A 14,300-nucleotide genomic window follows, 5' to 3' on the forward strand; every position below is an offset into this window, starting at 1 on the left:
AGGGTGACCCTGCCGTTCCATGAACAACTCCTCAATGATGTCTCAAATCAGGAAGTAGGTGTTTTCTCGTGATATTCGAGGAGCCTCGGGCATACGTATAGCAACCACATACCAATTCAGATGGAAAAGAGTTATGGAGAAATGTGTAGTGGAAGCGCAGCGGACGGCATCAGATCCCAAGTTCAACAGCACATTCACGCTGTACAAAGAACACATGAAACAGGACAGCAAACACAAAAGTCGTCTAAGGACCCAATGTTAAGAACAGAAAAGCGATAATCTTATTTTCATTCGCTGAATGCAAGAAGAAAAGAAAGGATGCAACTATATGTACAAGAAAGGGGGTGAACGACAAAATTCTCGCTCTCAAAGAAAGCCCGACGGGCTGAGAAGACAAAAATGCTAAGCAGGGGCCCAACGCAAAAGAGGAGGGAAAGAAGATCAGAACCTGCTTGCTCAAACGAGTCGACGCTTCCCAACACTCAAAAGAAGAAGGAACAAAAAACTACCCAGACCTGGAACAAAACAATGGGTATATCTTCGAAAAAGGAGGAACATGGTCTTTAGCGGGCATATCTTGCACTTAGACTTGCAAATGCATCAGGGCTATGGGGTCTTCCATTGCCCATGCCTACGAAGTCTCTGCTTTCCTGACTAACGTGTCTGGCGCCTGGTCTGACTTGCTGCTCTTGCTGTTGTGCTGAGAAACCGGAGCCGAAGGGGTTCATGCTGCCACTTCCCACTGGCATGGTGGCGCTTCTTTGCGGCACCTGTTGCATATGAGGTGGAACCTGCACTTGCTGCTGGGCCAGCATTGGTGGAGCCATGCCGTTTTCAGGAAGTGGCTGCAGAGGTCTCTGTGGCGCCAATTGAGGCTGGTTGTAGAGTGCCATGATGTCAGTCTTGCCATAGCGACCAGTAGGTTGTGGGTACAGTTGTTGCTGTTGCTGAGGCATCTGCTGTTGAGCAGATTGGTAGGATTGGTAGGGTTCCGGCTGACTCGACTGAGGTACCTGGAAAGGATTGGAGGCAGGCTGAAGTGGCATGTTTGCGTAGGGGTTTGAGGTGTGTTGAGGAGGCAGCTGCTGAGGCGGTTGTTGATAGAGGTTCTGCTGGGGTTGTGGCTGCTGGGGCTGCTGCTGGTATTGGGATTGTTGTTGTGGCTGCGGCTGTGCGGAGAAGAAGTCCTGTTGAGATTGGTAGAAGGCACCAGGTGACTGGGCTTGTGGTGTCTGAACCTGAGGCTGTGCGAGCCATGGGTTCTGTGGAGCAGCAGATAGTTGAATGCCAAATGGATTCGAGGGAGCAAATGTTTGGGATTGAGTTTTTCTCAAGAAAGGGTTAGACTGTGGTTGAGGTTGTTGGTATTGTTGTGTATCCCGAGGTTGATAAGCAGGAGCCTGCAGAGGCTGTTGGATTTGCTGAGGCATGAATGGATTGTTCTGGTACTGCTGAGGCTGTTGGCCGGAGATTTGCATAGCCGAGAAAGAGGTTTGAAGGGATTGCTGTGTCTGTGCCTGAGGCTGTGCTTGTGATTGAGGCTGGAGAAAAGGGTTGTACGAAGGTTGCGGAGCTGCAGTCGAGAGAGCGGGCTGAGTAAAGGCGCGGCGTGGAGGTTGCAGGTCCAATGCATCAAAGGGGTTTGTCGAGGAAGCGGCTTTTTCTGGCTGTGCCCTTTGCTTCTCGATGAAGATGCCGTTTGCGTTAGAGCTACTGCCTGACATGGGTGTCAGGGTACCCTGTGCCCCTGAAGTCGTGTCACCCAAGCGCACAAGCGTCTCGACTGCCTTGTCCAAATCCCCATTTACATTCTTCAAAACCATCGAGTTGCGGCGTGCGTTAGAGAAGCCCATCTCTCTCAACGATGCCAATTTTGTGTCAAAGGTTTCTTCCTCCTGATTTCCTACATTGGATCCAAATACACGCGATGGCTTGTTCATCTTTCCAATAGGCGGCGTCGAGCGACCATCGGAACCAGTCAATGCGGGCGACAGGGGAGGTGTGAATCTTTGTTGAGTGGCTGACGAGGAGCGGACACCGAGCGAGAAACCAAACTTCTTTCCAGGCTTTGGCGGCAGAGGTGGTGGAACACCCTCATTCGAACTGACACTGGTGCCTCCAACTGTATGGCTTCTGGGTCTTGGGCCAACAAAGGCTTTGTGCTCGTACTTTTGGCGGATGAAGCGTTCCATGACACCGCCGACCTCGTCGGCATCGGTGGGAATGTCGGGCTTGACGTTCTGTGGGTTGAAAGTGCGGTTTGATGTGACATTTCCTACGCGCTTCATGTTGTCGACCTGATCAGGAGACCAGCTATCCATGCTCAGCGACTTGACTTTGGAAATGTGGGTTCCCATTTTGCGATGTAGGGCGGCGCAGCTCATGCAGAGGAAGATTCCCAGCTGTTATTGTTGTCAGAATGGACCAAAACACGGAGGCGACTTTTACTCACGCTCCAACTCGACCATGCTTGGACAATGTCAGCAGGCAGATTCCAGAAAGTGCCGTGTTGGGTCAGGCTTGCTTACCTGGATTCTTTGCAGCACAATCGGCACACCTGTCGTTCCCAGGCACCTTTAACAGATCCTGCAGCATACGCTCATTGCGAGCCTGCTGCCTCTTACTGACTGTACTAGCCATGTTGATCGTGGTGACGACGCGCGGGAAGGGAAAGGGGTGGTTGAAAAGATGCTAGGCTTCGAACGAGTGTCTATGCGATGCGACGAGTATTACGGTGGATGCTGATGAAGAATGCTGATCTGGCCGGGTCAAGTGGTCGGCATGGTTGCAAAGTTGCTGAGAAATAGACGAAGTACTTGGTATGTACCTGTCAGGACCTGACCAAATATTGCAACTACCTGGATTGCCGTCTCGGATCGGCGCTTCTCAGCCATCCCCGGCTGCAACTTCCACCATTGCATGCTCAATGCCTGACATCGCTCATTGCATCCGAGGGAAGGAGCTACCGTAGTTAGCAATATATTCACAGAATCTACTCTCTACAGCGAACAGCCCGTCCCTTCATCCAGGCGTATGCGATCGTAGTTTAAGGCGGTAGCACAAACGACTGTAGACCGCAACGGAGATTCCCGTCCGGCGACTTTGAATTGTACGAGGGCCTCGAGACTTTTGACCCTCGCCGTCGGCATATACTACATTTCAGCAATGGTTCTACACACATTAGCACGCTCAAGAAGCGCATGGGCTCCCTTGGTTGAATCGCGCATCAGCGTACGTCCGCTTCGACAATCCATACACCACCTACAATTACTTACCACGCTTTGCGCAGGCGAGACAATTCCATGCCTCAATATCGAGATCGCTTCATGAGGTCCCCAACCTGATCTACAAGGAGGAGTTTGAGGCAAAGGGTATCGCTGGCTTCTTGAGCAAGGAATCCTACGACATTGCATACAACAAGAACATGGCTTTCCTCGTCGACCGTTTGAACAAAGCCACAAAAGGTTGCTATACCATCACCCACGCGACTTGATACACCAGCCACTCTAACCTGCCTGCTGTTCAGGCTCCGACCATGAGAACTCGACCACCAAGCAACTCGTCCTTTCCTTTGCCCGCAACCCCTCCATGGCCGCCGTCTTCTCCGCTGCCAGCATGGCCCACAACACGCATTTCTTCTTCGATTCGCTGTCGCCCTCGCTGGATACCAACAGCCTCGATAACTACCCCCTCCTCAAGGAAGCCCTCATCAAGTCATTCGGCAGCATCGACACTCTCTGGAGGACAATGCTGACCACCGCAAACGCAATGACCGGTCCTGGTTTCGTCTGGCTGGTCCAAGCAAAGCAGCGCTCTACTTCAGCCGCTGGAAACACTTCCTCCCTGCCTGAATACAGAATCCTTACCACCTACAACGCCGGCACTCCATACCCCGAAGCCATCTATCGCCAACAGGGCGTCGACCAAAGCACAGCGATTGGATACAACGGTTCAGCTGGTTCTTTTGGCTCCACCTCAGCACGCGGAAGAGACACACCCAAGCTCCCTCCAGGCACTGAGCTCATTACTCCTGCTCTCTGTGTCAGCACCTGGGAACACTGCTACCTGCCTGAGTACGGCGTGGACGGCAAGGCAAAGTACCTGATCGAATGGTGGAAGTCGATCAATTGGGGAGCTGTCGACAACAGAGTCGAGAAGAGACAGAAGCTCGGCGACAACAACGTTTTCGACAAGGGTCCCAGTGTATAAAAGACTACTTTGATATCATCTTCTTCAAAATGTAAAATAGCCATTTCCGTGTACGCATTGCCTGCTTTAATCTCTTCTTTGAACCTTCAGCACTCTGCGTGCTGTATCGTACATGTCATGATCGATTATCTATTCCTCCATCTCGTCATCGTCGCCCTCAAGTGCCTTCTTGGCCAGGCGCTCTGCCTCCTCGAGCATCTCCTTCGGTACCTCCTCATGTCTGCCCTTGGTAGGTCCATCAACCTTGCTGATCCATGTCATCTCAAGCTCGAACTCCTTGTCCTTGCTGTCTTCATGTGCCACGTAGATGATTCTTGCCGCCTCCTTGACACCCTCCTCCAAACTGATACCGCCCTGGTCGGGGGTGAGCTTCAGCTTCTCCAGTTCCGCCTTGGCTGCTTGTCTTCCCTTGCCAGTAGCTGCACCGTAGTATCCCCAGTATGATCCAGATGGTTCAATCATGTAGAGGTATGGACCGCCCTCCTTTGCATCGGCCATCTTGCCACCACTTCCGCTTGACGGACCAGAGCCAACTTGTGCATCGACAGGAACTTCGAGCTCGGAATCCCATCCACCGATAATGGCGGTGATACCGAAGGGGCGGACTGATGAGTAAAGGGTGTAGGCTTGGACGTATGAGCCCATGCGATCGGCGAGGGAGGCGACGGGGATAGGTTGCTTGTAGAGAGAACGCCACGATGCTGCCTCATCGCGGGCACGGCTGACAAAGTGGCGACCATCGGGAAGAAGACCAGTTGAGACCTGAGGTTACTGTCAGCTAAAGGAAATTAGTAGGGAGTGCGAATAGCACATACGACACCAATGTTGCGATCGACCGTGGCTATCCTCTTGTTTGCATCCTTCTTCAACAATTTCGAAGTGACAAGCTTCTCCAGAGCCAGAACAACACCGTCGCGACATCTGATACCAACGCAAGTGCCGCCGTTCTCGACTGCCTTCATGGCATATTCGACCTAGATCGGTCGTAAGTTGATGTGATTCATTGTCGACCAGATGTGGGAGACTCACCTGGAAGTTACGTCCATCGGGAGAGAAGACTGAGTTGGAAAGATCGTAGCCCGTTCCTATCGAAGTCTAGAGATGGCGTCAGCAACAGACTTGGGTGCGCCAACATGAAGCGGCGTTTACTGACCATGGTTGCGGTTGGTGACGGTGTGAAGAGGAAGGCGAGGTGGGTTCGATGATGTAGAGAAGAGGCGAAGACTCAACGTGAGTTGAATCAGATAAGTGAGTGAATAAACACGGTAGATTCAGATGCAAAGATTAGGTGTTTGGCTATTCTGTGATGTATCGACGCAGCTCTCCCAGTCCGCTATGGACGAGCTCCATCTCGCGCGGCGAGACGCACGCCAAGCTCCGACTGCCGTCACCCTGTCACTGTGTCATCTGTACGGAGTATATTTATGAAGATCACCCTTCCTCTCAGGTACTCCAGGCTGACATGGGATTCATTTTCCATATCTGTTTTTAATGATCACTTGGTGAGCACAGCATTTGCCATAACAATAATGACCAGCGTCTTGCTGCTCTCACTGCTTCTGTCTAACAATGGAACCATGTGACATAGTCAAGCCTCGTTATCAATGACGACGTAGTTGCCGCCCACCAACTTTTCCAACCCCGCCCTCTCCCACACATATATCTTCTTATACCACTGCATCTTTCTGCTAGCTTTTCTTAACATAGCTCTGTAGATACACTTCCCTCTCGTATCTCTCATCCTGCGACTGCACAATTGGTAGTCGGATTGCTCATTTACCCCGCCACCCCTTTGGACACCGCTTGTTTCCACTTCATATTAGTCTCCTCCAAGGTGGAGCACGGTTGGGCAGAGATACATCAGGTTGGAGCAATACCAGTCCGTTTCATTCCCACACCGCAATCCCGACCTTTTCTTGTCCTAATTCTTCATATTTTCTCTGTTTCATATAGCTTCTGCAACCTTCACTCACTTTCCGCATCTTCCTTTCTACCCTGCGTTTCTGCCTGATCAGATCTACCATCTCTGTCGCTCTTGCACAACACGTAAAATCAAAGCACTCTGTCTATCCCAAGACACACAGCCGACTAATACTCTGTGCAGAGCACTTATCAGCAACAGGATATCGGAACTATCAACGTCGTCACCATGTCGCAGTATCAACAAGACGAGTTGGCCAGACTCTTTGCCCACAACATGAGTCTGAACCAGACTTTGCCCCAATCCACACCTGACAAGCAATTCCTCGGTCACACCACTCAGCCCATCTACTACAGCTCACAGCACTACACTCCCATGAGTTACATGCATGTCTCAGCAGTACCAGAGCAACAGCAAGCCACAACCTCACGAGCCGACTCGCCTCTGAGTGCAAGCCCTTTCGACAGCATCAGCAACAACATGACACCCATCCACCTGGCGTCGATGCTGCGCAACCACGACATCGACCCGACCTCGCTGAGCAATTCGCAAGTCAAGCTTTTCACCAACGCAGACTACGAACAGCGACTGCGCCTGCTTGAACTCTGGCGCATTTCTCCCCCAAGACCTTCCCACCAATGGCAGCAAGAGACGAGCATGGCACATGAAGAGCAGTTGGCAGCGTTACGCTATGAAGAGCGCATGCGTGCCCAGGTGGACGACGCACAAGCGGAGCCTTACATGGAGTCTGGCTATGCCCACTCTGCACACAGCGAGCCAGTGTATGCCTCTTGCTCTGGTGGGCTATGGCAGTCACAAGTCGAGCAGCAGGGTCGTTCCAAGGAGATGGAGGATTCACATGCTTCGTGGACACAGGCACGCAACTTCGAGCAGCTACAAGCCATGAATGCTCAGATTGAGCAGCAGCGTGGATTTGCCTCGCACGATGTTGCTTCGTATGATGATGATGATATGGAATTGTAGCGGGTTTCTTTTTGTTTCGCATGGAGGAGTTTTCGGTTTAGCATACCAGAGTGTTCTATCATGGGGATAATACTGGGGGAAATAACCATGACAGCATCATCAGGCGCATAGGAGTCCAGGGAGGATCATAATGTTATGTTTAAATGCAGTCTACCCAGAGGAGATCATAGTGGACAAATCACAGCTCTAATTACTGTACATCTGTATCTCTTTTTACCTTTTGCTCCAGCTCTACTTCTCAGGAACCTCTCCCGCGGCCTCACTATCAGTCTTGCCACCCAACTGCTGCTTGACCTCTTCAGCCTGTTCCTCTGGGAAGTCAGAGTCCTCAATGTCTGCCCTTCCTTTCTCACTCTCACCAAGACCACCTCCATTCTCCTCTGTCTCTTTCCACTCCTTCAACTCTAGGTCCTTGCCTGGCTCTGTATTCTTGAAGTCAAAGATGCGATAATCAGCATTGGCATACTTGCAAAGACTGATTGCACATCTCAAAAAGCCAGAATGCGAAACCACCGCAATGACCTTTTCCTTGCGTGAGTGTAGATCACGAAGGCAGGATTGGCCGCGAGCGATGGTTGCAGAACGTGTGAAGGCGTAAGGGCCGGTCTTGGAAGGCCACAGAGGATCGACCTTGGAGAAGTCAAAGTTTGGGAATTGTGGTTTCATGTCCGAGAGAGGGCTGCCAGTGTCGCAGGGTTTGTCCGAGTTCTCTGTGAGGGTGTAGGGTTAGTCTAAGTATTCTCATGACCGAAGTGTTCACAAATTGTAGTGGAGTGATTCGGTCCAAATATGTCCAGCAGCTCTATTTCCAGAGAGCTGTTGGTTAAGGTAGCACATATCGCCTCAAATGCGCATGCTCAACGCAAACTGCATTGCGACAGCATACTATTGCGAGGTTCAGTCCTGATAATATTAAGCCAAAACTATAGGTTGGAGACGGCGCAAGATAGTCTTGCGTGACTGACTCGCAGCCATATAAGCGAATGTTCAAAACCAAACAGAATACCGAGGCCAGCTCCCATTGCCTAGCCGACAAGAAGGCTTGTTGATGCATGAAGAGAAGGATAGTCATGTTTGCCAGACAAGTACCGAGCATGCGAGATCGCATGCAATGAGCGGATCCAAAAATACATCAACGGTCAACGGTGTTGCGCCCTGCATCGGCTTTCGTGTATAGGCTAGAAACGGCTATACAGTCTTTTGAAGATACGCGAGTCGGACAGACTGATTATTGAACAAATATGGGAAGGGGCGTATTTACCTTGCCAGAGGGCAGCGGCTTCTACAGGGACACCCCTTTTGATAAGCCAGTCCAGACCCAGAGTGGTAGTCTCCAAGGTACGAAGCATAGGACTAGAGATTATGCGCTCGACCTTGTCAGCGAGCGGCAGATGCTGACGGAGGTGCTGCTCGAGCTTGCGGCATTGCTGCTGCCCCAGCTCTGTGAGCGCCGGATCGGGGATATCATATTCTTGTGCAGGACGCGTCAGGCATGGTATTCTCGTAGAAGCCTCGGCGGTGGAGGGATCACTTATGATTGACGTTGTGCAGAGCTTGGCCGTGTCTAATCAGAATGACCGTGGGAGGCATTGCTTTTATCAGGCAATCTGCTAGGTTGATTGAATAAACTCAAGAAAATGAAGATGACAACGAAGCTCTTGGGATATGTGGTTGCAAAGCGGAAGACGAGGGCAGAAACTCAGCTTGGAGCTTCTACGGCGGGCCCAACCTAAAGATTCGTCGTCTCCAGCCGATTGACAGGCGTTTTTATTTTTCTCCAAAAGGTGACGACGAGACGCAGCTTACGAGCGCAAAAGAGGCTCAGCTGGCCAATGCCCTGAGGTCGAAAGATGGTTACAGGCACAACAGCAGCCAACAAGGTAAATGCTAGCAAGCCGTGTCGAGTGCATTTCGCCATTCGGATCAATCACAGGGCGCAGTTGACCTCTGGCTGATCCCATGATGCGCAAACCTATTTTCAGTACCTGGGGACCTCTTGGCTCGCGACCGGTTCAGCCAGTGGCCTCAGTGACGCGGCGACGGTATTTATATGCAGGAACACGAGAGTCAAAGACCAGTGTAGATGAAGATAGAAGATAGCAAGTACTATGTAGGGTTCGCGGCACAAGAAATGGTGGCAGCTAGTCAGGCGTGCAGAGCCAGGGGGGATTCAGAATTGGCTGCTGGGCCCTGAAACATGTCGGGGACAGCACAGATTGCCTGAGAAACAGCATTTGCAGCCAGTTCTGGGTTGTGTTTGGGCCGTGCTTATTTATAAGAGCTCGTTGCTTGCCCCTTCCGCCATCTCCCATTTTCCCCCTCTGCTCCTCAACGCTACTGATCTTTCTCATATCTCTCTGTTTCGCTTCTTAATACCTCCTGAACTTCTCAGGTTCATATCCGTCCCCAACTTTGCGACCCATTTGTTTTCTGTTCCGCATTTAGGTCTTGAGGATACGCTGTTCTTTATTTACACGGCATCATGTGGTAAGTCAAGAGCGCCGTGGCCACGACAACGAGACCAAGAATGCTTTTAGAGGACTCTCTGACATGAGCAATAGTGGCATTTTCGGCTACATCAACTACTTGGTGGAGAAGGACAGAAAGACAATTCTTGACACTCTTGTGAACGGTATGTTCTCACGCGACCCAGGGCTCTCACAAGGCCAGCGGCAAGCGCAGTTAGCTGACTCATAGCAGGTCTTGCGCGTCTCGAATACCGTGGATACGACTCAGCTGGTCTGGCGATCGACGGAGACAAGAGAAATGAGGTCTACGCTTTCAAGGAGGTTGGCAAGGTCGCCAAGTTGAAGCAGCTCATCGAGGACGAGAAGCCCGACCTCACAAAGGTTTTTGACATGCACGCTGGTATTGCCCACACTCGTTGGGCCACCCATGGTCCTCCTTCGCGTCTCAACTGCCACCCTCACAGGTATGCACCAGAGAAAGAGCTGCAACACGAACGTATTCAGGTCTGACACAAGTCACCACGCAGATCCGACCCCAAGTGGGAGTTCGCCGTCGTCCACAATGGTATCATCACCAACTACAAGGAATTGAGAGCCCTGCTCGAGACCAAGGGCTTCAGATTCGAGACTGAGACCGATACCGAGGCCATCGCCAAGCTGGCCAAGTACATCTTCGACGAGCACCCCAACATCGACTTCACCACCCTCGTGAAGGCCGTCATCAAGGAGCTTCAGGGCGCCTTCGGTCTTCTGCTCAAGTCCATCCACTTCCCCTCCGAGGTTGTCGCTGCCCGCAAGGGTTCCCCCCTGGTCATTGGTGTCCGCACACAAAGAAAGATGAAGGTTGACTTTGTTGACGTGGAGTTTGGTGATGCTGGCCCTCTGCCTGCCGAAGCTGCTTCCCAGAATGTTGCCCTCAAGAAGGCCAACAACCTCCTGGCACCTCCTGACAAGAGCTTGCTCCACCGCTCTCAGTCGCGCGCTTTCTTCTCCGAGGATGGTGCTCCTCAGCCCATTGAGTTCTTCCTGTCCTCCGACCCTTCGGCCATTGTCGAGCACACCAAGAAGGTTCTCTACCTCGAGGATGACGATATTGCTCACATCCACGATGGCCAGTTGAACATCCACCGTCTGTCAAAGGATTCTGGCGCCTCCAACGTCCGTGCCATCCAGACCATCGAGATCGAGCTCCAGGAGATCATGAAGGGCCGTTACGACCACTTCATGCAGAAGGAGATTTTCGAGCAGCCGGAATCCATTGTCAACGCTATGCGTGGTCGTCTCAACCTCGAAGACAAGACCATTACCCTGGGTGGTCTCAAGCAATACATTAGCACCATCCGTCGTTGCCGTAGAATCATCTTCATTGCTTGCGGTACTTCATACCACTCTTGCATGGCTGTTCGTGGTGTTTTCGAGGAATTGACCGAGATTCCCATCTCAGTCGAGCTGGCCTCTGATTTCCTCGACAGACAGGCTCCCGTCTTCCGTGACGACACTTGCGTCTTTGTCTCTCAGTCTGGTGAGACCGCTGACTCTCTTATGGCTCTCCGTCACTGTCTCGAGCGCGGTGCTCTGACCGTTGGTATCGTCAACGTTGTCGGTTCTTCCATCTCCATGATGACCCACTGTGGTGTTCACATCAACGCTGGACCTGAAATCGGTGTTGCTTCCACCAAGGCTTACACCTCTCAATTCGTCTGCATGGTCATGTTCGCTCTTTCACTCAGTGAGGACCGTGCATCCAAGCAGGCTAGAAGGGAGGCTATCATGGAAGGCCTCGGCAAGATCTCTGAGCAGTTTAAGGAAATTCTTCAGCAGGACCAGGACATCAAGAACTTGTGCCTCAAGTTCAAGAACCAGAAGTCTCTGCTCCTTCTTGGCCGTGGCTCCCAGCACGCCACTGCTCTGGAGGGTGCTCTGAAGATCAAGGAAATCTCATACCTTCACTGCGAGGCTGTCATGTCAGGTGAACTCAAGCACGGTGTGCTTGCGCTGGTCGACGAGTCTCTGCCTATTGTCATGATCCTTACCCGTGACAGCCTTTTCGCCAAGTCCCTCAACGCATACCAGCAGGTTATTGCTCGTAAGGGTCGTCCTATTGTCATTTGCAGCAAGGACGACGCCGAATTCCCTGGCGACAAGACCGACAAGATCGAGGTACCCCAGACCATCGATGTTCTGCAAGGTCTGCTCAACGTCATTCCTCTCCAGCTCATGGCCTACTGGCTTGCTGTTGCTGAGGGTCTGAACGTCGACTTCCCCAGAAACTTGGCCAAGAGTGTCACTGTCGAGTAGATGTGATAGGACGCATGATATCTCTTTCTTAAGATTCAGCACGGAACTCTTTCTCATTTCTTTTTAATTGCATCGGAGCTCTTGGTCATCACGAGGATATGGGGAGTTGGGAATAACAGGGTACACAGGGGGAGTAAGAATTTGTCTGTCTCTTTGCTGAGTTATTACTAGAGACTTTACTGGAAAAGCATTTTACACTTATTTACATTTCCTGAGTGCCACGAATAGCGAAGAGTCGGACTCAATGGTTCGCTTCACAAACATAGACATAAACATGAAGACGATCAAAAGCGCAAAAAGGTCTCCGATCGATCGAGGAATCTCTATCGCTGTTCAGATGCCGGAATGCATCTCCGGAGTAGGGCTAATACCACGACGTCACATTGAGCCCTAACGAGTGCCTACATATAAACATATGATCATCTTCTGGCTCCTCGAGCATCCAATTCACTCTAGCAAAATTAAATATGGTCAACATCTTCATTACTGGCGCCACTGGCTACATCGGCGGCGATACGCTCTATGAGCTCTATAACAAGCATCCTGAGTACTCCTACACGGCTCTAGTTCGCACATCTGAAAAGGGCAAATCTGTCACGGACAAATTTCCTAAAGTCAAGACCGTACAAGGAGACAATGACAGCAGTGACTTGCTCAAGGAAGAAGCATCCAAAGCAGACATTGTCATTCGTAAGTTTCAGTCTTTGTATAAGCGATTCAAGTGCTGATAACGTGGCAGACACCGCGGATGCCTCAGATCACGAAGGAGCTGCAAAGGCTATCGCTGAAGGTCTCGCCTCGGGCCACAGTGCGTCAAAGCCAGGTTACTGGCTTCACACTGGTGGAACTGGTATCCTAACCTACTTCGACTCATCCGCGGACAAGCTGGGTGAACACACAGATAAAGTCTTTGACGATCTAGACGGCGTAGACGAATTGATTGGACTTCCCAAGGATGCTTTCCACAAGAACGTCGATGAGATTGTTATCAACGCAGGCACAAACGCATCTGGTGTAATCAAAACCGCCATCGTCTGTCCTCCGACTATCTACGGTGATGGCAGGGGACCTTCTCTCACTCGCGGTCGCCAGGTGTACGAGCTTGCAAAAACCGTGCTGGATATCCAGGCTGCACCCATCATCGGTGGCGGCAAGGCAATGTGGAACAATGTGCATGTTCACGATTTGTCTCGTGCCTTTGTTCTCTTGGTCGAAGAAGCAGCGAAGAACAACACCGATACGAAGCTTTGGGGCAAGAATGGCTACTACTTTACCGAGAATGGTGAGCACGTGTGGGGAGACTTGAGCAAGGTCATTGCCGAAAGTGCTAAGCAGCAAGGTCTGCTCAAGGAAATCAAGGCAGAACAGATGGACATGGAGACAGCGAAGAAGACGGCTGGCTTCGAAGCAATCAGCTGGGGCTGGAACAGCAGGGGCAAGGCCAGAAGATTCAAGGAGGTCTTGGGTTGGAAGCCTCAGGAGAGGAGTATTGAGGATAAAGTGCCTACTATTGTCAAGAAGGAGCACGAGAGGATGCAGCAACAGAAGAAGTAGAGTGGCTACCTACATCACTGATGAGGTTGCCTATGAATGATGACAGTACGAAAGATCAAGACCAAGACCAAGGTGCTGGTTCTGAGCAGAACAAGGGGGCGGTAGGGAAAGTGAAAAACAGGCCAGCGAGCCGTCTGGTTTGAAAGTAATGTACAATCGTGGTATGCCGATACAAGTGTTCCCCCAAATAAAACGCCGATTTTGTGCAGATTGTCGTCGAAGCCAAGATGATTGAGAAGTAGACGACTAGTTCTTGGGCCACTTCTTCCAGCCTCTTCCGTGACCTCTCTCCTTCCAGTGACGGATCATCTCGGGCATAGCAACCATAGCCTTCTCGCGCTGGTCCAATCTGCCCTTGAGAGTGCGTTCCCACATCTTTCCCTTGACCTTCTGACCAACACCAGTACCCTTGACGCGAAGACCGTGTTCGGCACGGCGACGAGCAACCTCCTCGGGCAGTTTGTGTGTGTATGGTAGCAACGAGACAACGTTGTGCTTGATGGCGAGCTTGATAATTTCGGATTGCTTGCGAAGAGAGAATGAGGCGGGCTGCCACCTTTGAGTGATGGGGTTCTTGAATGGCATGAAAGGGTTTTCTGGTTGTAAAGTCGATGCAGAGACGGCATTTTCTGAGATCGAGGTAGGAGTGTTTGCATTTGCATCGGCCGAAGAAGTGTTGGCGACGAGGGTGGTAGATTGGGAAAGAGCGGGCGGAGGGTAGCGCTTGAAGAAGTTGAGGAGTCGCGGGGGCAGCGACTGTGCGAGGCGCACATGCTCTGGGTTGATTGTCGCCATATTGACTGTTTAGTGACCTGATCTGACCTCGTCGGCGCGGAAAGAGCGATTCAATGTTTCGAGATGGAATT

At 51.4% G+C, this 14,300-nt stretch overlaps 8 protein-coding genes across 8 annotated transcripts; 4 read left to right on the forward strand and 4 right to left on the reverse strand.

Moving 5' to 3' along the window:
* Window positions 1–1,529: 1,529 nt before the first annotated feature.
* Window positions 1,530–2,640, reverse strand: M437DRAFT_17032 (ArfGap-domain-containing protein; the record flags this gene model as incomplete). Its single annotated transcript, XM_041018885.1, has 3 exons — window positions 1,530–2,402; window positions 2,453–2,469; window positions 2,529–2,640. Coding segments are annotated over 3 exons (1,002 nt in total), but the record flags the coding sequence as incomplete, so codon positions are not given.
* Window positions 2,641–3,165: 525 nt separating this feature from the next.
* Window positions 3,166–4,209, forward strand: M437DRAFT_79745 (manganese and iron superoxide dismutase; the record flags this gene model as incomplete). The annotated part of the gene is made up of 3 exons (XM_041027235.1): window positions 3,166–3,231; window positions 3,290–3,464; window positions 3,527–4,209. The coding sequence occupies 3 exons, from the start codon at window positions 3,166–3,168 to the stop codon at window positions 4,207–4,209; spliced, it is 924 nt and encodes a 307-aa protein (XP_040884108.1).
* A 129-nt stretch (window positions 4,210–4,338) lies between these two features.
* On the reverse strand, window positions 4,339–5,365 carry M437DRAFT_61533 (proteasome core particle subunit alpha 7; the record flags this gene model as incomplete). The annotated part of the gene is made up of 4 exons (XM_041023952.1): window positions 4,339–4,971; window positions 5,025–5,183; window positions 5,239–5,304; window positions 5,363–5,365. 4 exons carry the CDS (start codon window positions 5,363–5,365, stop codon window positions 4,339–4,341), a joined length of 861 nt encoding a protein of 286 aa, XP_040884109.1.
* Window positions 5,366–6,358: 993 nt separating this feature from the next.
* Window positions 6,359–7,114, forward strand: M437DRAFT_61534 (uncharacterized protein; the record flags this gene model as incomplete). The annotated part of the gene is made up of 1 exon (XM_041023953.1): window positions 6,359–7,114. One exon carries the CDS (start codon window positions 6,359–6,361, stop codon window positions 7,112–7,114), a length of 756 nt encoding a protein of 251 aa, XP_040884110.1.
* A 231-nt stretch (window positions 7,115–7,345) lies between these two features.
* Window positions 7,346–8,704, reverse strand: M437DRAFT_70915 (phosphoglycerate mutase-like protein; the record flags this gene model as incomplete). The annotated part of the gene is made up of 3 exons (XM_041025592.1): window positions 7,346–7,824; window positions 8,376–8,614; window positions 8,646–8,704. 3 exons carry the CDS (start codon window positions 8,702–8,704, stop codon window positions 7,346–7,348), a joined length of 777 nt encoding a protein of 258 aa, XP_040884111.1.
* Window positions 8,705–9,596: 892 nt separating this feature from the next.
* On the forward strand, window positions 9,597–11,880 carry M437DRAFT_61536 (isomerising glucosamine-fructose-6-phosphate aminotransferase; the record flags this gene model as incomplete). The annotated part of the gene is made up of 4 exons (XM_041023954.1): window positions 9,597–9,601; window positions 9,676–9,746; window positions 9,815–10,046; window positions 10,110–11,880. The coding sequence occupies 4 exons, from the start codon at window positions 9,597–9,599 to the stop codon at window positions 11,878–11,880; spliced, it is 2,079 nt and encodes a 692-aa protein (XP_040884112.1).
* A 467-nt stretch (window positions 11,881–12,347) lies between these two features.
* M437DRAFT_36745 (NAD(P)-binding protein) lies at window positions 12,348–13,434 on the forward strand (the record flags this gene model as incomplete). The annotated part of the gene is made up of 2 exons (XM_041019500.1): window positions 12,348–12,570; window positions 12,620–13,434. The coding sequence occupies 2 exons, from the start codon at window positions 12,348–12,350 to the stop codon at window positions 13,432–13,434; spliced, it is 1,038 nt and encodes a 345-aa protein (XP_040884113.1).
* A 246-nt stretch (window positions 13,435–13,680) lies between these two features.
* Window positions 13,681–14,229, reverse strand: M437DRAFT_35850 (uncharacterized protein; the record flags this gene model as incomplete). The annotated part of the gene is made up of 1 exon (XM_041019334.1): window positions 13,681–14,229. The coding sequence occupies one exon, from the start codon at window positions 14,227–14,229 to the stop codon at window positions 13,681–13,683; it is 549 nt and encodes a 182-aa protein (XP_040884114.1).
* Window positions 14,230–14,300: the final 71 nt, after the last annotated feature.

Source organism: Aureobasidium melanogenum, assembly GCF_000721775.1.
Source record: "Aureobasidium melanogenum CBS 110374 unplaced genomic scaffold scaffold_1, whole genome shotgun sequence".
In the NCBI taxonomy this organism is placed as follows: Eukaryota; Fungi; Ascomycota; class Dothideomycetes; order Dothideales; family Saccotheciaceae; genus Aureobasidium; species Aureobasidium melanogenum.